This window comes from Mobula hypostoma, chromosome 6 (genome assembly GCF_963921235.1).
Source record: "Mobula hypostoma chromosome 6, sMobHyp1.1, whole genome shotgun sequence".
NCBI lineage: Eukaryota > Metazoa > Chordata > Chondrichthyes > Myliobatiformes > Myliobatidae > Mobula > Mobula hypostoma.
The window spans coordinates 80,137,024-80,157,497 of record NC_086102.1 but is presented as its reverse complement, the minus strand read 5'-3'; the positions used below and the strand labels follow the sequence as shown (position 1 = coordinate 80,157,497).

Below are 20,474 nucleotides of genomic sequence, written 5' to 3'. Positions count from 1 at the left end.
TATCCACATGACAGAAATGGTGGATATCCACATTGTTTCCTGGTATTAAAGTGTGCAATAAAATAATAGCTTCAAATTCCATTGGGAAATTAGCTCAAAGCAAGAAAACCTCTAATTAATCCGGCTAACTATTTTCAAGTATAATAGAAGGTTTATCAATTCAATGTTGACAGTCTTTTAGCTACTGTTGCAAGTTAAAGTTCATGAACCCTTTGCAATTACCTGGTTTTCTGCATTAATTACCCATAAAATGTGGTCTGATCTTCATCTAAGTCACAATAATAGACAAACACAAACTGCCTAATCTAATAACACACAAACAATTGTACTTTTCATGTCTTTATTGAACACATTGTTTAATCATTCACTTTTCAGGCCGGAAAAGGTATGTGAACCCTTGTATTAAATAACTGGTAGAAGCTCCTTTGGCAGCAATAACCTGCACCAAACATTTCCTGAAGCTGCTAATCAGACTTGCACAACAGCTGGGAGGAATTTTAGACCATTCCTCCATACAAAACTGTTTAAGTTGATCAATATTTCTGGAATACCTTACATGAATAGTCCTTTTTAGGTCATGCCACAGCATCTCAATTGGGTTAAGGTCTGGACTCTGACTTGGCTATTCCAAAACACAAATTTTCTTCCTTCTTAAATCATTCTGTTGTTGATTTAGTCTTGTGTTTCAGATCATTGTCTTGTTGCATCATCCAACTTCTATTAAGCTTCAGGTGATGGACCACTACCTTGACATTCTCCTGTAAATGTCTCAATAAAATTTTGAATTAATTGTTCCCTCAACGATTGCAAGCTGACCAGGCCCTGGGGCAGCAAAGCAGCCCAAACCATGATATTCCTTCCACCATACTTAACAGTTAGGATGAGGTTTTGGTGTTGGTGTGCAGTGCCTTTTTCCTCTGAACATCGTGGTATGCATTTCTGCAAGAAAGTTCAAATTTTTCTCATCTGTCCACGGAACATTTTCCCAGAAGCATTGTGGAACATCTAGGTAGTCTTTTGCAAACTTGTGACACGTAGCAAAGTTTTTATTGGAGAGCAGTGGTTTCCTCTGTGGTGTTCTTGCATGAATATCATTCTTGTTCAGTGTTTTTCTTATTGTGGTCACATGAACAGAGACGTCAACAAGTTCTAGAGATTTCTGCAAGTCTTTTGCTCTGGGTTCTTTCTCACCTCCTTCAGCATTACACGTTGTGCTCTTTGCAGGTCACCCACTCCTAGTGAGAGTAGCAACGGTATTATATTTCTTCCATTTGTAGACAATTTCTCTTACTGGACTGATGAACCAGGTCTTAGAAATGCTTTTGTAGCCTCTTCCAGCTTCATACATCTCTACAATTCTTCTAAGGCCCTCTGAAAGTTGTTTGGATTGAGGCATGGTGCACATAATCAGATCTTTCTTGAGAAGAGCGTGCTCTGTCAGTAACCTGATTTTGTCTTTTTTATAGGGCAGGTAACCTCTACAACCCACACCTCCAATTTCATCTCATTGATTGGAAACCTGACTCCAAATAGCTTTTGTAGAGGGCATTATCCCAGAGGTTCACATACTTTCTTTGAACCTAGAATGTGGTTGTTAAATGGTGTACTCAGTATTGACAAGAAGTACAATTGTTTGTGCGTTATTGATTGAGGCAGATTGTGTTTGTCTATTATTGTGACCTAGATGAAGATCAGACCATATTTTATGAGTAATACAGAAACCAGGTAATTGCTAAGGGTTCACTAACTTTTTTTCTTGCAACTGTATTTATGATATACCTTTTCCTTTACAGTTTCTCCATATTTGACTCTTAGCATTTTTGAAGCTGTCGCCAAAGAGCAATGATCTGGTCTGGATCAAATTTAACTGTCAGAACCAGTTAAGAGTATTATTGAAATTATCCAGCAGTTTGATGTACACTCTCATTTGCAGTAAAAGTCATGGAGTTCTCTGAATAGCTGGCTGTACAAATGCTTATTTTTTCTCTGAAATTTTATTTGGCTTTTTAAAATATTTCTCAATAATTGTTTGATGCTTGGAGTGTAATCAATCATTGACATTCTTATTCAGCTGAAAAATACAGATTTACACCTTACATAGAACATAGAATAGTACAGCACAGTACAGGTCCTTCGGCCCACAATGTTGTGCCGACCCTCAAACCCTGCCTCCCATTATAAGCCCCCACCTTAAATTCCTCTATATACCTGTCTAGTAGTCTCTTAAACTTCACTAGTGTATCTGCCTCCACCACTGACTTAGGCAGTGCATTCCATGCACCAACCACTCTCTGAGTAAAAAAACCTTCCTCTAATATCCCCCTTGAACTTCCCACCCCTTACCTTAAAGCCATGTCCTCTTGTATTGAGCAGTGGTGCCCTGGGGAAGAGGCGCTGGCTATCCACTCTATCTATTCCTCTTATTATCTTGTACACCTCTATCATGTCTCCTCTCATCCTCCTCCTCTCCAAAGAGTAAAGCCCCAGCTCCCTTAATCTCTGATCATACTGCATACTTTCTAAACCAGGCAGCATCCTGGTAAATCTCCTCTGTACCCTTTCCAATGCTTCCACGTCCTTCCTATAGTGAGGTGACCAGAACTGGACACAGTACTCCAAGTGTGGCCTAACCAGAGTTTTATAGAGCTGCATCATTACATCGCGACTCTTAAACTCTATCCCTCGACTTATGAAAGCCAACACCCCATAAGCTTTCTTAACTACCCTATCCACCTGTGAAGCAACTTTCAGGGATCTGTGGACATGTACCCCGAGATCCCTCTGCTCCTCCACACTACCAAGTATCCTGCCATTTACTTTGTACTCTGCCTTGGAGTTTGTCCTTCCAAAGTGTACCACCTCACACTTCTCTGGGTTGAACTCCATCTGCCACTTCTCAGCGCACTTCTGCATCCTATCAATGTCTCTCTGCAATCTTTGACAATCCTCCACTATCTACAACACCACCAACCTTTGTGTCGTCTGCAAACTTGCTAACCCACCCTTCTACCCCTACATCCAGGTCGTTAATAAAAATCACGATAAGTAGAGGTCCCAGAACAGATCCTTGTGGGACACCACTAGTCACAATCCTCCAATCTGAAGGTACTTCTTCCACCACCACCCTCTGCCTTCTGCAGGCAAACCAATTCAGAATCCACCTGGCCAAACTTCCCTGGTTCCCATGCCTTCTAACTTTCTGAATATGCCTACCGTGTGGAACCTTGTCAAATGCCTTACTAAAATCCATATAGATCACATCCACTGCACTACCCTCATCTATATGCCTGGTCACCACCTCAAAGAACTCTATCAGGCTTGTTATCTGCCCTTCACAAAGCCACGCTGACTTTCCCTGATCAGACCATGATTCTCTAAATGCCTATCGATCCTATCTCTAAGAATCTTTTCCAACAGCTTTCCCACCACAGATGTAAGGTTCACTGGTCTATAATTACCCAGACTATCCCTACTACCTTTTTTGAACAAAGGGACAACATTCGCCTCCCTCCAATTCTCCGGTACCATTCCCGTGGACAACGAGGATATAAAGATCCTAGCCAGAGGCTCAGCAATCTCTTCTCTTGCCTCGTGGAGCAGCCTGGGGAATATTCCGTCAGGCCCCGGGGACTTATCTGTCCTAATGTATTTTAACAACTCCAACACCTCCTCTCCCTTAATATCAACATGCTCCAGAACATCAACCTCACTCATGTTGTCCTCACCATCATCAAGTTCCCTCTGTTTGGTGAATACCGAAGAGGAGTAATCATTGATGACCTCGCTCACTTCCACAGCCTCCAGGCACATTTTCTCAGCTTTATCTCTAATCCGTCCTACCTTCACTTCTGTCATCCTTTTTTTTCTTCACATAATTGAAGAATGCCTTGGGGTTTTCCTTTACCCTACTCACCAAGGCCTTCTCATGCCCCCTTCTTGCTCTTCTCAGCCCCTTCTTAAGCTCCTTTCTTGCTTCCCTATTTTCCTCAATGACCCATCTGATCCTTGCTTCCTAAACCTCATGAATGCTACCTTCTTCCACCTGACTAGATTTTCCACCTCACTTGTCACCCATGGTTCCTTCACCCTACGTCCCTTCCTTGTCCCTTCGTCTTCCTCACCGGGACAAATTTATCCCCAACATTCCGCAAGAGATGTCTAAACATCAACCACATGTCCATAGTACATTTCCCTGCAAAAACATCATCCCAATTCACACCCGCAAGTTCTAGCTTTATAGCCTCATAATTTGCCTTTCCCCAATTAAAAATTTTCCTGTCCTCCCTGATTCTATCCTTTTCCATGATAATGCTAAAGGCCAGGGAGCAGTGGTCACTGTCCCCCAGGTGCTCACCCACTGAGAGATCTGTGACCTGACCCGGTTCATTACCTAGTACTAGATCTAGTGTGGCATTCCCCTGGTCGGCCTGCCCACATACTGTGACAGGAATCTGTCCTGGACACACTTAACAAATTCTGCCCCATCTAAACCCTTGGAACTAATCAGGTGCCAATCAATATTAGGGAAGGTAATGTCACCCATGATAACAACCCTGTTATTTTTGCACCTTTCCAAAATCTGCCTCTCAATCTGCTCCTCTGTATCTCTGCTGCTACCAGGGGGCCGATAGAATACCCCCAATAGAGTAACTGCTCCCTTCCTGTTCCTGACTTCCACCCATATTGACTCAAAAGAGGATCCTGCTATATTACCCACCCTTTCTGTAGCTGTAATCGTATCCCTGACCAGTAATGCCACCCCTCCTCTCCTTTTTCCGCCCTCTCTATCCCTTTTAAAGCACTGAAATCCAGGAATATTGAGAATCCATTCCTGCCCTGGTGCCAGCCAAGTCTCTGTAATGGCCACTACATCATAATTCCATGTATGTATCCAAGCTCTCAGTTCATCACCTTTGTTCCTGATGCTTCTTGCATTGAGGTACACACATTTCAGCCCTTCTACCTTACTGTCTTTACACCGTTTATTCTGCTTCTCTTTCCTCAAATCCTCTCTGTATGTTAGATCTGGCTTTACTCCATGCACTTCTTGCACTGCTGTATCGCTCTGGGTCCCATCCCCCTCGCAAATTAGTTTAAACCCTCCCGAACCATGCTAGCAAACCTACCTGCAAGGATATTGCTCCCCCTACGATGAGGAGGCCCAAACCATGATTATCAGTGCATGTTATTGCTACTGTGCAGAACTTATAAGAGCCTCTCATGTTTATACATAAGATTTAACGTGCCCCCTGTTCTTAAGTGATTTTCTAATGGTCTTACATATTTAAACTTATTACAGCTTTTATGTTCAGCTTCATTTGTTTGAATTTCTGAACAAGGCAAATTGAATAGCTGCAGGGAATAATTAATTTGGAGCTAAGAAAATAATTAAACTGTTATGCCATAAATATTTCTTCCATTTCTTGCTCAGTAACACAATTTTAGATGGTATTATTGTATAGAAAATGAAATAATTATTGTTAATTAATTAACAACTTGGATATTGATCCAACAAAAGCAGGTTCATGGTCACAAGATTATCAGTCATGAAATTCTGAAACTTCAAGCTACTTCATCCAAATATCCTAATCAAATTTTCCTTAACCTCTTACTTTTGTCCAAAATACATTTAAATTGCAATGGCGAAAACACCCATCAAGAATAGAACTTGTATGACACTCTATTGTACAAAATTGTTCTTGTTGTTTACAGAACATTTTAACTGGGATGATTACTTGAAAGAAAGTGGAGAAGTTCCAGCTCCCCCACATTGTTTTAGACAGGTATGTAACTACAGAAGCTGAATTGCACATGGTGATAGTCATTTAGGTTTTTGAAGTGAGGCCATTGTTCGTTTAATGACAGGATCAAACTGTTCAATAGAGTTGGCTCAGTTATATAACTTTTCTACATCTTCATTGAAGTGTTGTTAATGTTCCAACACAATATAAAGTTCATGGTTTAAAATGAAGATTTTACTTTTGTTCACATTGCTGCAATCACCCCGCCCCCCCAACACACAGACTCATTTGTTTTCCAAGCTGCATTGGTGAAGATTTGACATTACTTTTCTTGTTTGTGGAGGTGTATTTATTTAGTTGATTGTTATTCAGCATTCACTGTTGTCAGAATTAGTTTCAGTATTTGCTGTTAACCTTTCTCAATAATTGCCAACGGATACTGGCTCCTTTGCAGTGTTGTCATCTAATCCCAATGCACACAAGTATGTCAATTTATTGGTGATTGTTAACATATTCTTTAACTTAATGGGTTAAAATGTTTTCATCTGTAGGTGGAATTTGCACAGGTATTGTTTGATTTTGAGAGTATCTCAGGATATCAGATATGTTTTCTTTTCACTAATATGTACTTGTAATCTACATTCTGTGTATCTCTACTTCAAGAGAAAATTTTCTATTACCTAAATTTGGAAGATTTGGCTTTGGTTACTTTGGTTCAGTTTTGAGGGACTTGGACAGTTTTTATTGAGGTAGTTTCCATGGGTTTATTGTCCATACAGAAATCTAATGGTGGAGTGGAAGAAACTGTTCTAAGATATCGAGTGTGTGTTTTAAGGCTTCTGTACTTCTTCCTTGATGTTAACAATGAGAAGAGGTACGTCCTGAATCTTGGGAGTCTCTGAAGATGGATGCTGCCTTTCGAAGATGTCCTCGAAGCTAGGGAGGCTAGTGCCCATGATGGAGCTGGCTGCGTTTGCAACTTTCTGCAGCTTTTTCCTGATCCTGTACAGTGGCTCCTTCATACCAGATGGTGATGCAACCAGTTAGAATGCTCTGCTTAGTATATTTGCGGAAATATGCTAGAGTCTTTGACATGCCACATCTCCTCATACTCCTAAAATATAGCCATTGTCATGCCTTCTGTGTAATTGCATCAATGTGTTGCACCCAGGATAAATCTTCAGAGATGTTTACATCCAGGAATTTGAAACTGCTCAGTATTTGCACTGCTGACCCCTTGTGGTTGTTGCTGTGACACCACTCAATCACACCACTCAATCAGCTGATTTATCTCACTCCTGTATTGTATGCCCCCTTGTCATGATCTGAAATTCCGCCAACAGTAGTTGTGTCATCGGCAAATTTATAGATGGAGTTTGAGCTGTGCCTAGCCACGCAGTGATGGATTCAGAGAGAGTAGAGCAGTGGGCTAATCACACATCCTTGAGGTCAGTGAGATAATGTTAATTCTGTTCTGCACTGACTGTGGTCTCCTGATGAAGTCAAAGATACAGTTACAGAGCAAGACGCAGAGGTCCAGGTTTTGGTGGTTTTTGATTAGCACTGAAGCTATGATGGTATTGAATACTGAGTTGCAATCAATCAACAGCAGCCTGATGTGGGTGTTGCTGTTGTCCGGGCGATCCAAGGCCAAATGGAGAGCCAGTGAGATTACATCTGTAGACCTATCGTGGCAATAGGCAAATGGCAGCAGGTCCAGGTCCTTGCTTAGGCAGGAGCTGATTCTGGCCATGACCAAACTTTCAAAGCTCTTCTTGGGCACTGGTATAATTGTCACCCTTTTGAAGGAAGTCACAACCTCTGACTGCAGTTGTAAGAGACTAAAGATGTCCTTGAACACTTCTACCAGTTGATAGGCACAGCTTTTCTGTGCCCTACCAGGTTCACCATCAGGGCCAGTTGGTTTGCTCTTGAAAGATGATCTTTCAAGATGACCAGAAGCTGCAAGGGTTCACACAGGAGTAGTTTTATTCTCCCTTTCAAAACATTCATAACAGGCATTGGATTCAACTGGGAGTGAAGCATCACAACCACTCATGATGTTAGGTTTCGCCTTGTAGGAAGTCATGGCCTACAAATCTTGCCAGAGCCAATGTGCATCTGATTCTGTCTCTAACTTCAATCAGAATAGTTTTTTTTTGCCTTTCATAGGTCATACCTGAACTACTTGTATAGTTCTAGATCACCAGTCTTGAAAGCCACAGATATAGCCCTTAGCAGACTACAAATCATCCATGACTTTGGATTTAGGTTTGTCCAATATGTTCTCGAAGGCACACACTCATCCACACAGGTCTTGATGAAGTTGGTGACAACTATGGTATATTCATTTAGATTTGAAGATGAATCCCTCAATATTGTCTAGTAATGCCTATTTGTACAAAGTACTGTCTAAATTACTCACCCTTCAATATTGGAGAAGTTTGCATGTAGACTCTTTGCAGTATTCTCAGGTAACATTAGAATAGGCCTAAGGGATCATACAGTCTCGAGGAAAGAGAGTCTTGAGACCTTGCACTCTCATGCAAGCATCCTGAAGTGGTTAGTTGCTTGACTGTATTTCGAGATAGAAAATTGTTTAAAATTTACATTGCCTTTTTATGAAAATATAGACAAAAATTTTCACTGAAGACTTGTATTAACATTGATTCTTCACATCAGCCAAGAATTCCACCCAACAATGAGTTCAAAATTAACATGAAGCTTGAAGCTCAGGATCCAAGGAATGTTACTTCAATTTGTATAGCCACTGTGGTTGGAATAACGGGAGCAAGGCTGCGATTACGTCTTGATGGGAGTGACAACAAAAATGATTTTTGGCGATTAGTTGACTCATCTGATATACAACCTATTGGGACCTGTGAGAAGAACAGCGGAATGCTGCAGCCTCCACTCGGTAAGAAAATCTTTGTTTACCTGTTTGAATTGATGGTGTACACTTCATCAGTATATAAATGTAAATGCTATTCACTTCCTACATAATAAATTAGTTACTAAATGACAAGGTGTAAATAATTGCAACAAATTTAGAGAATAACAAATGTAAGAATCTGTTTTTGGGTGCTTGATTGATAATTATAGTTTGTGAAACGAAGTTATTCTCTTAAGTTATGTGTGTATCATTTGTCCCACAAAATCGTTCTGTAACTTTTTTTGAAAAAGAACATCCATAACTTTTTCATGTGGGCCCTTTCCCAAAGAACGCTGTCAAATATTTGGGATTGGACTAAGGAGAAATGCCTTCAGTAAAAGGATTACAATTCTTGCAGCTGAAGAGAATCTGATGATAGTTCATTTTTGAATATACACAAGCTCATTGATTTTGAGCTGGGAGGAATGAAGGAGAAAAGGTATGAAAGTGGATTTAATACAGAAGATCAATCCACTATTTTATTCAATACTAAGCTAGGTGGAGTTGGGCTTGTAACTTTATGCTTACTCCTCCTCTTATGGTTTGGAGATTTAGTGGATAACATTTTATCAAATTAATAGTTTTGTTTGTTTTAATAAAAAGCAGGATATGTAAAAAAAGAAAGACCTGTCCTGTTAATGTCCTTACTTTTAATTAATTCTGTAGGAAATTTAAACTAAAAGGGAAAGGACATAATTTTCTCCCTTCAGTAGACCCAATGTACTCAATACAGTTAACTTTAAAAAATATACAGAACATTGCTGAAATACTCCTTTTAGAATTGAATCAATACAAGTTCCCAAAATTCCCCCTATGGCTTACTCAGTGATGAGGTGATTTTAAGATTACATCCAAATCCTGTTCTTAAATGTACTTAATAAATTTGGCATGCAAGTCATGTAATTGTGTTCAAAAACGTCTGGATATTGCCATTTTCAAATATTGTATATGTTGTATAGAATTTATGACCTTACAACCTTTTTAGCTAAATTTAACCTAATGAAAAAATCCTTTTATAAATTCAGTTGGTTTTCCACTCAAGCCAGTCAAAATTCTGAAACATAATGTATATTCACTCTGAGGTTATTTAACAACAATATCATTGAATCATGATTTACCAGTGATAAGCATGAACTCTTGTGCAAGAATATGTTACATCACTGTTGCAAGTTTATTGAACAGTGATGTGGTTCTCTATATTACATCCTGGGGTTGAGATTGACCATAAAACATAGAAAATAGAGATTCTGATCTAAATTCCCCAGGATAATTTTCACCTGCTTCAATCTCTGATTCCGAATGTTAGTGTTTAGATATACAGTAGCCTCTAGATAATTGGACCACATTTTGGCCCAATTAAGCAGCTGCCCAAATTAACTGGTTTCGTGGAAGTTGTTAAAAAGGTATTTTTTTCTTTAAAAAAAGGGCAAACTACTATTTAACTGAGTAACAAATTATGTATTTAAATGAAATATAGAATAATTTAGAACACTACCAATACTATTACAGTACCATAAAACTGTGTATTTGTTCCTAATGATTATCAATGAACTACATGCTGCCTTGTTCTTTTGAATGTACAGTGCCTATAAAAAGTATTTGCTCCACTTGTAAGTTTTCAATTTTTATCATTTTACAATATTGAATCAGTGGATTTACTTTGGCTTTTATTGACACTGATCAACAGAAAAAGACTTCTTTCATGTCAAAGTGAAAACATGCCTCTACAAAGTGATGTAAATTAATTACAAATATAAAACACAAAATAATTGATTGCATAAGTATTCACCTCCTTTAATATGACACACCAAATCATCACTGGTGCAGCCAATTGGTTTTAGAAGTCACATAATTAATTAAATGGAGATCACTAGTGTACAGTCTAGATGTTTCAATTGATTGTAGTAAAAATACACCTGTATCTGGAAGGTCCAACTGCTAATGTATCAGTATCCTGGCAAAAACCACACCAATAAGACAAAAGAACATTCCATGCAACTCTGCGAAAAGGTTATTGAAAAGCACAAGTCAGGAGATGGATACAGGTTTCCCCCACCATCTGAAGTTAGAGCGTTCCTATGAAATGGTTCGTAAGCCGAAATGTCGTAAAGCGAAGAAGCAATTATCATTTATTTATATGGGAAAATTTTGTGAGCGTTTGCAGACCCAAAAATAACCTACCAAATAACACATAAAACCTAAAATAACAGTAACACATAGTAAAAGCAGGAATGGTATGATAAATACACAGCCTATATAAATTAGAAATACTTCTCTGCAACGATTTCCTGCACTGTTCCCGTAGCGAAAATCTCACGCAAGCGCCGTCGGCAAAAACACGGAGCAAGCGCTCTTGGCAAAACACTCTCTCCAGTAACCTTTAGGCTTGAAGCTGCCAAATCATACCAAATAACACGTGAAAATACACAGCTGATATAAAGTAGAAATAATGTATGTACAGTGTAGTATCACTTACCGGAATTGGGACAGCGCCGAGCACACTGATGATGGTGTGTTAGGCTGAGTCGTCGCAGATTGGGGTGGTGGGACACTGGGGTGTCATCTCATCGTTGTCTGTTTCCATTGTTGGCAGCTCATCTTCTCCTATGACTGCCCGCCTTGATGTCGAAGGTCGAGGTTCGTCATCTGCTGTGGCTGATGTGGAAAGTTTGCTTGACTGCTGAGCCTCACACATTTTTCTATCATACAGTTCTTTGTAAGCACTCAAACCATCCAGCAAATATGCCCTAAAGCTACGTATCCTTTCAAAATTAAAGTCGTACTATATCATTGCAGCGAAAATCTCACGCAGTTGCTTCATGTTCAGTTCCTGGATGACTTCACCTTTGGTCCGTGTGCTACTGTATTCGGTTTTGATTGTTATTCTTTCCTCTTCCAATTACATCAGCTCTTCATCTATTAGTTCTTGGTCATGGGATGCCAAAACCCCTTCAACATCATCTTCGTCAACTTCCACAAGCCAAACTCACTTTGTCCTTATTTCGTTCACCACGATCGAAACGCTTAATTATGTCTAGTTTTACGCTAAGTGTAACACCCTTATGAGCTCTTTTAGGCTTTTCCGATACCATAGAACTCATCTTGGAAACGACTGCTCACAGGCACGTGTTTAAGCAATGCCGGCGAGAATGCCGTTCCGAATCCGGGGAGAGTGGCCGCTCGGGGTGCGTGCTGCCTTTTATCGCACGCTGCTTTTTTTCGCGTGCTGATTTTTTATCGCACGCTGCTTTTTTTTTTGTAACCGTGAAAACACCTTCTGAAAGCGAAAACGGTACTAATGTAGGTCTTTCATAACAGTGAGGTTTCGAAAAGCGGGGGACACCTGTACAAGAAAATTTCCAAATCACTGAATATCCCTTGGAATATAGTTAATCATCAAGAAATGGAAAGAATATGGCACAGTTGTAAATCTGCCTAGAGCAGGCTGTCTTCAAAAAATGAGTGACTGTGCAAGAAGGGAAATAGTGAAGGAGGCCACCAAGAGACCTGTGACCACTGTGGAGGAGTTACAGGCTTCAGTGGCTGAGATGGGAGAAACTGCGCGTACAACAACTGTTGCCCATTTGCTTCACCTGTCACAGCTTTATGGGAGAGTGGCAAAGAGAAGCCACTGTTGGGGGGAAAAAACTCACATGAACTGTAAGGTAGGGTTTGCCAGAAGGCATGTGGTGCCTCTGAAGTCAGCTGGAAGAAAGTTCAATGGTCTGATGCAACCAAAATAGAGCTTTTTGGCATAAGCTAAACACAGCACATCATCAAAAACACACCATCGCTACTGTGAAGCATGGTGGTGGCTACATCATGCTGTGGGGATGCTTCACTGTATCAGCCCCTGGAAGCTTGTGAAGGTAGAAGGTAAAATGAATGCAGCAAAATGCAGGGAAATCCTGGAGGAAAACCTGGCGTAGTCTGCAAGAGAACTGTGGCTTGGGAGAAGATTTGTTTTCCAGCAAGACAATGAGCCCAGGCATAAAACCGAAGCTACACAGGAGTGGCTTAAAAACAACAAAGTTAATGTTCTGGAGTGGCCAAGTCAGAGTCCTCAATTCCATTGGTCTTGAAAAGGGCTGTTTATTCACAATCCCCATGCAATCTGACAGAGCTTGAGTAGTTTTGTAAAGAAGAATGGGGAAAGGTTGTAGTGTCCAGATGTGCAAAGCTGATAGAGATCCATCCACACAGACTCAAGGCTGTAATTGCTGCCAAAAGTGTGTCTATTAAATACTGACTTGAAGGGGGTGAATATTTGCAATCAATTATGTTGTGTTTTATATTTGTAATTAATTTAGATCACTTTGAAGAATATGTTTTCATGTTGACACGAAAGAGTCTTTTTCTGTTGATTCAATGTTTTAAAAAAAAAGCCACATTAAATCCAAGGAAACATGAAAACTTCTGGGGGAAGGGGTGAATACTTTTTACAGGTATTGTAGATGAACAAATTCAGCGCAGACACCGAGTACAGATAATGGACTCCTTCGTTGTCTTCCTGCATGAAGTAGTGTTGGTAATCCAACAATAAATATCCTGTCATCCTGTACAGTCTTCCAGTTTTGTTTAGATGTACCACCTTTGTTACATTCCTTGACTTCATATTTCCCACCAGTGAGAAACTGTACTAATAACTGATGTTTGGTGGATGGCTTTTAATGTGGTCCAGTAGGGTAATTTTTTGGCTAGTGTCTAATCTTTTCATGACATCTTGACAAGGGTTTGAAAATTTTTAAAAGTTGAAATAAAAACAAAATTATCAAAATTCACTAATTTGAATTGGTGTCCATTGGCCAATGGATAACATAAGACAAGCGTATGCAACTGGCATTATTTAAAAACTGTTTTGCCTAAGCATGGTGCAGTGTCTAAAGGCCACACAAGCGCACGCGATTAAAGCTAGTTAGAATCTGTTCAGCAACAGCTTCCAATTAAGTGGCACAGTGTCCCAAATAAACAAAGGGAATCACAGCTATTTTCTTTATTTTAACAGTTGTCCTAAATAAATGGCTATCTCAATTAACCAATGGCCCAATTAACTGGAATCTAGTGTATTTCTGTTTTTTTACAGGAATGCTGTTTGCTATAATACCTCTGCTTTAACTTTCAAAGTGCTTCAAATAGAATGGACAATTTAAAGTAAAAATAGAAGGGAAAATAATAAGTAAAGTTGAGTGTATATACTTTAATGGGTGAGCACAGTTTAAGAAGATCAATGTATGGAGGATGGACTCCAGACAATATGATTTGTGTAGGTTGGAATTCATTTAACATGTGATATTTGGAAATAGATATTTAACTATAGTTAGATCCAGACATCACTGAAGAGTTATAAATGTAAGTTAAATTACAATGCATTCAAATTTCATACTGGAATTTATTCATTATGATATTGCTTTGTTTTGGAGCAAAGCCTGGAATGAAATTATCCTTGATCAATGTTCAAAGTAAATATATCATCGAAGTATATATGTCACCATATACAAGTATGAAATTCATTTTCTTATGGGCAATCACAGTAAATACAAGAAACACAATAGAACTAATGAAAGACCACACCCAAGAGGAACAATAATAACCAGTATGCAAAAAAAATCAACCAGCTATGCAAATGCAAAAAGAAAATTAAAAATATAATAAATAAGCAATGAATAGAGCAAACATGAGATAAATAGTCCTTCTTCCATGTGTCATATGAACAGTTCAATGAAGAGGCAAGTGAAATTGAGTGGAGTTACCCCCTCTGGTTCAAGTCCCTGATGGTTGAGGAGTAATAACTGTTCGTATACCTTCTTCTTGACGGCAGCAGCAAGAAAAGAGCATGGCCTGGATGGTGGGGGTCTTGATGGTAGATGCTGTTTTCCTGTGACAGCAGTGATAGCTAGGATGATGGGCTAGGCTGTGTCAACACTGAAGGCTTTTCCGTCCCAGGCCATGATGCAACCTGTCAATATATTTTCAACCTCGCATCTATAGAAATTTGTCAATATACTTTACATTGCACACAAGCTTTGAATGAGGGAACGTCGAAGGGGAGGCAGGCCTCTCATGGTCTGAGTCGACGTTCCCTCCGTTTGAATGAAGTAAATGTAAATACTCTGCAGGTCAGGGCATATTTGCAGAAGAGATAAACAGTTATATGTTTTGGATAACTTTTTTTTGGTCAGAATTGCAAAAAGCTATATTACTTTGTGAAACACTAAACGTGTAGTGGAAGAGATCAAAAGAGAAGGACAAAATATAGCAAGGTAGAAAATGAGATTAAGTGTTAAAAGGTTTAATAGAAGGCAGCGTAAGATGTCAGTGGGCCTCATCCTCGTAATTGTTGCCTTACTATCTGAGTATTTGCAGATTATTCTGTTGGTTTTCTCCATAAACGGCTGGTGGTTTTGGTCATCCATAGCTTTGTCTTGCGTAGGTATTGCATTTGTTATTCAATAAGTGATCGAGTGGCATATTGCAGTGGTCTGTGTCCACACAAATAGTGTATCTGCAAATAATGGCTGAGGCTGTTTTTGTTTCCTTTTATTTTTGAATGTGAGACACACTTTTGATCTTGGAAGATGGGAGGGGGGGGGAAGCAAATCATGCCCTGATCCCAACCAATCTTAGAGGCTTTCCTTTGTTTTCTTTTTGGAAAAGAATCAAGACAGTTTTGTGTAGTTGGATGGTAGGGTTACTTTTCCTGACAACCTCTTTGATTAGATGTTCTGCTAAATACCTTTTTGGTTTAAACTTCAGCTTGATATTTACTCTCAAGTGATTTATTTAAAATTATTAGCAATTATGGTCAACCCTTAGACAATACACTTTAATTATGGTTGTATATTTTAAGCTGGTTCTCTTGAGGAAGAAATGGAACCCCCAGGTATGAGGCATAAACATGATATATGACCCATTCACATGTAACTTTTCAGTTTAAGTTAGTTAATTCTTCAAAGCACAATAATTATATTGGTGATGTTTATTAGACTTGAACCAGTTGCTTTAATGGTTTGACTATTGGCAGTTTAGTTTTGATATGGATGCATCTTGTAAAATCTTAACAAAACTCAGAATCAGCTAGACCCTCTGCATGAGCTGAATCTTTGAGGCACAAGTTTGTTAATTGATGTTGCAATAGTTAGTCATGAGAAAACGTGTCATTCTCTTTCCCTTTCCTTTCCTTTCACTCTATTTTTTGCTAACAGAGACACCAATCACCTGCTACTAGCTGTTAAAACTCTGTAAAATTATATTTCTAGATATTTTTAAGTTAAGCTAATGAAAAGAAAAGTTGCTATAGTTGTACTATTCTTTACTTTATCAAAGAACTAGTAAAACAACCTTAATTACTCTTGTACATGGGATCCATGAGTTTTCCACTGGATATTAGGGAACCCAGAGTAGCTTTGTTTTGTATCAGGCATCGTAGATTAGCTAGATCTTTTTTCTTCTATTTCTGATGTTCATTTCTCTGTGGTTTACAATCTCATCAGGAGTGGCTGTGAATAAAGGCTAACTGCTTTTCTATGAGAATATTATGTGGGAAAATTGAAAGGAGAAGGCCAACAGACAAGCTTTATAATTTTTTAGAATGCTGAAAACAGGGATCCATCTGTTTCAGGTTAGAAAGTTTCACATTTTTTCGTTTCATATAAATTGTAAAAGGACCAGGAACTTGGAATTTTTACCATGAAAACTATTTTGCTGTTGATGTTTTATTTATTTGCCATTTCAATATGAGAGCCTGTTACTTAAACAGTTATAAAGGTTAAGGAAAATTCTGGGAATCCACATATCAGAAGGTGTACAAAAGTCAATTTAGATTTTGGTCTGATCTTTATCAGAAGTTAAGCCAAAATCGATAACCTGCCTCTAACTTTCTTGAAAAGAGGTGGAGTACCTTTTTGAGAATTGGTGACAGTCTGCTAAGAAAAATTTTCTCATGTGCCATGGTAATACGGAGCTGAGATGATCATTGGTTAACAAATTAGTAACAATAATTATGGAATTTTTTAAGGAACGAGGATGAGTCTTGTTGCTTACTTACATGTATTCATTGTTTGACTATTAATAAAATAAAAAGAGACAGATTGGAATAAGAACAACCATGAGATTCAGCAGAGATACCAGAAATCTTGCACAGCAAGCACAAAATGTTGGAGGAAATCAGCCAGTCAGATAGCATGTATGGAATGGAGTAAGCAGTTGATGTTTTGGGTCAAGACCCTTCATTAAGTCCTGATGAAGGTTCTCAGTCCAAAAAAATTGACTACACCATTTCATAGATGCTGCCTGACTGGCTGAGTTTCTCCAGCATTTAGTGCATATTGCTCTTGAAATAAATGAAACATTTTAGAAAATCAGTTTCAAAATTTTTAATATTAATCTTGTTAAAGATAATTGAAAGAATATAATTTCCAAATATTATTATTGTATCTGTTTACTAACCAAGTACTGATAGGTGCACCAGGTCTGTGAGGTTTTTAAAACACATTATCCAACATCACGTGCTCTCATAACCACCTAGCTGTTTCCTGTGCAAACATCTCACTGTTCTCAGGTTGTAAAATATCATGATTTATTTGGCAGTAAAGATAATCATTATCTTTTTATTTATGGATAGGGTTTAAAGAATTGAGGGTTGGCACTATGTGCTGCTTGCCAACAAAATTTTTGCATGTGCCATCTTGGGCGTGGGTGCTGTAGGATCACCACCCTTGTCTTGAACTTAAGCTAGTAGAATGTAGGTAAGACTATCAGGAGTAGGCTATTCATTCCTCTGAGGCAGCTGCACCATTCAATTAGATGAATCTTTTAATTCTGTTCTTTCCTGCATTAATCCCATATTCCTTAATAGCTTAAAAAATCTGTATTGAATGTCAATGATTCAGCTTCCATGGCCATAACAAGATTTACTGTCTTCTGGGTGCAAAGAATTCTTCCCTCCCCTCTTCCGCCCCCCCCCACCCCATCCTGAATTGCAGATCCCTATTTTGAAACTGTGATTCCTTATTCTCCACCATCTCAGGCATGGGATGCATCAGATCCATATCTACCCTGCCAAGCCTGCTGAGAATTTTGTGTGTTTCAAGGAAGTAGCCTCTTATTTTTCTGCAATGGAGAATATAGACACAATCTGCTTTACCTGACCTTTCAGGAATCTATCTCGGGAACCTTCGCTACTCTCAATCTATAATAAGTATATCCTTCAATGATGAATATTCCAGATGTTATCTTGCCTTTATGGAGCAAGATATCTCCACTCATAAAGTCATGTAGCATTTTATAGTCAAATCCTCTTACAATAAAGGGCATTGTACCATTTGTTTTCCTGATGGTTTGCATATTTTTAACATTTTCAATGCTTACATTTATTTTCAAAATAAGAGTTGACTTTGTCTCAAGCTTGTGAAAAGGCAGGCAAGTGTAGGTACCAACTTGTGACATAAAGGCCTTTGGCCATGAAGTTTTGAACTGTTTGGAGTTTTCTTTTTTTGATCTACATTTCTATTTCATTGTTTGTCCATGTTAAAAATTGGAGCTGTCTTCACAAAAAGATGTCAAACTGAATTTGTCTCTTAATTTAGTTCACTGTTCCCATCACCTTTGGCTGGGCTATTCATTTGAGATATAAGGTATCTAAATGTATAACATAATTTTGATGCCTGCGAAGTGGTAATCTTAAGGATTTACTTATGAGCACCAGAAATGACATAAACAGCTTTTAAAACTTCTAAATAAAAGACTGGCCGCTTGCGATGGAAAATCTATTCTGTAACTTGGAATTGGCATTATTTTCCCCTATGATTTCAGTACTGTTTGAAACCTACCTCATGTTTGTTTTGCATGGGTGGACAGGATTCAGAATGAATGCTTCTTCGTGGCCGATGTTTCTGCTTAGAACATTAAATGGAGCAGAAATGGCCCCAGCATCTATATTTAAAAAGGTAAGAAATGTCCTTTTCAAATAATACACAAAGTGTTGTTACCATTTTATCTGATGCCTTATTTTCTGTTGAACTCTTATTGATGTGCATTGACCAACACTGCCCTCTTACCCCTTTAATTATAAAATTTAATATTTTATTGCTAGGCTGCAGTGTTCTGAAGATTCTGCTTCTCATGTGAAGGTGTCACCCATCCTTGTAAATAATACAAGGGTGTTTGCCATAGGGTGATGTTAGATTTGAAACTATTTGTGTTTGGCATAGGGTGAAAAGATTTGAATCTTCTTTCAAAATATAAACTAATAATTAAAAGGATATTGATTTAGGAAAATCCTTTAAATCATACTGAAGATTTTAAAAACTTGAATACACAGAACTGGGTTGACTTTTCAGTGCTCTATTAAGACAGCATTTCATTTTTCTAAACACCCTCTTAGATGGAACTTTAGATTTAGCAGAGTGAAATGGACATGAACTTCCTTTGTAAGGAGCAAGGAGGTCCCCTGGTGGCATGACTAAAATCCATTTCTCAACGAGCATCACTAGCATAACAGATTATTTGGTTGCTATCCATTTGTGGCATCTTATTTCAAAGACTTCTCACATTTACTTCAGTATCAGTTACAGCATTTGAAAAGGAATGCATTTTTTGTGAAGAACTTCAGGACATAATGAAGCATCATTAAAAAGCAAGTATTGAGCTGTAGGAAATAGTACTAATGACGAGATGCTTTCAAAGATTTACAAGATGCTTTGTAGCAGTAATATACTTGGGTTGTATTTTCACTTGTGAATAAACTTACACTATAAACACAGGATCATTAGTCCAATTTAACTGATGGCAAGATGATATTTATACCTTGCATTTTTTTCAGTATAGGATGCTGGGAGTACTATTTTAAGTCTGAGGAATTCATTTTGTATATTGCTAAATATTTTCAACAAGGTTAATGCTTTACTACACAGAGCCCTAAAATTCATTAAATAATGTTTGATAACAGATGAAATGACATTGGGAGCACGTTTATCTGGAAAACCAACCAAATCTCTGGCACAAATGATCAAATCAGTAGCTGAATTCAGGAGTTCAGAGGTAGTGATAAAATGTCACTTAATGGTAGCTGTTAATGCAAGCTGTTACTTGGCTATTCTGTTTTGGTAGTTTTTTTTTAATGGCAGCAATGGTTTTTGTCTCCTAAATGTAGTCCCTGCTGTACTGCTATTTGATTATACTGCCAATCCAGGCTAAGTTTAAGCTACAGTGCAAGACTTAAAATAAGTTTTCCATCCTAAATTATAATTTAAATTGATCTCTCCAGAAATTTTTCTCTTTCCTAAATTAATCAAGCCGTTAAACATATAAATTTGTGTGGTTCCTTTTTTGATCCACACCTTTTTTGTTCTGAAAGCAAACTGAAGAACTTAATATCTTCCTGACGAAGGGTCTTGGCCTGAAACGTCAACTGCACCTCTTCCTGGAGATGCTGCCTGGCCTGCTGCGTTCACCAGCAACTTTGATGTGTGTAACTTAATATTTTCATTTTCTTTGATTTAAATTTGATCCTAAATAAATTATACCAAGATACCTAACCAGATCAAGCTGCAGAGGGCAAAGTGTCAAATTTTAAGAAGAGCCTAAAAAAAAAGGCTTTGAAAAGTGAAGAAGTTTAGGGAAGCTTGTCCAGAGTTTAGTCTTTGAGCAACTAAATGGCATAGGTGCCAGTGGTGGAATAACTATAGTTCTAAATCACAACAGACTAGAATTAGAATGTATCTGAAATTGTGGGGCTAGAGGAGCTTACTGAGTTTGGGAGTAGGGAAGCTATGGGTGGCGGGGTGGGGGGGGAACTGAAAACA

General features: G+C 38.4%; 1 protein-coding gene across 4 annotated transcripts in view; it reads left to right on the top strand.

Moving 5' to 3' along the window:
- The window catches only part of scml2 (Scm polycomb group protein like 2), a 141,706-nt gene that overhangs the window by 40,980 nt on the left and 80,252 nt on the right, over positions 1 to 20,474 (top strand). For 3 of the 4 annotated variants that reach the window (XM_063051066.1, XM_063051065.1, XM_063051067.1), the window contains 3 exons: positions 5,713 to 5,783; positions 8,424 to 8,658; positions 18,529 to 18,617. In XM_063051066.1, coding sequence (XP_062907136.1) covers positions 5,713 to 5,783; positions 8,424 to 8,658; positions 18,529 to 18,617 — 395 coding nt within the window. Of the gene's footprint in view, positions 1 to 5,712; positions 5,784 to 8,423; positions 8,659 to 18,528; positions 18,618 to 20,044; positions 20,137 to 20,474 lie in introns of those variants that run through there. The other variant, XM_063051068.1, reaches the window with a different exon arrangement.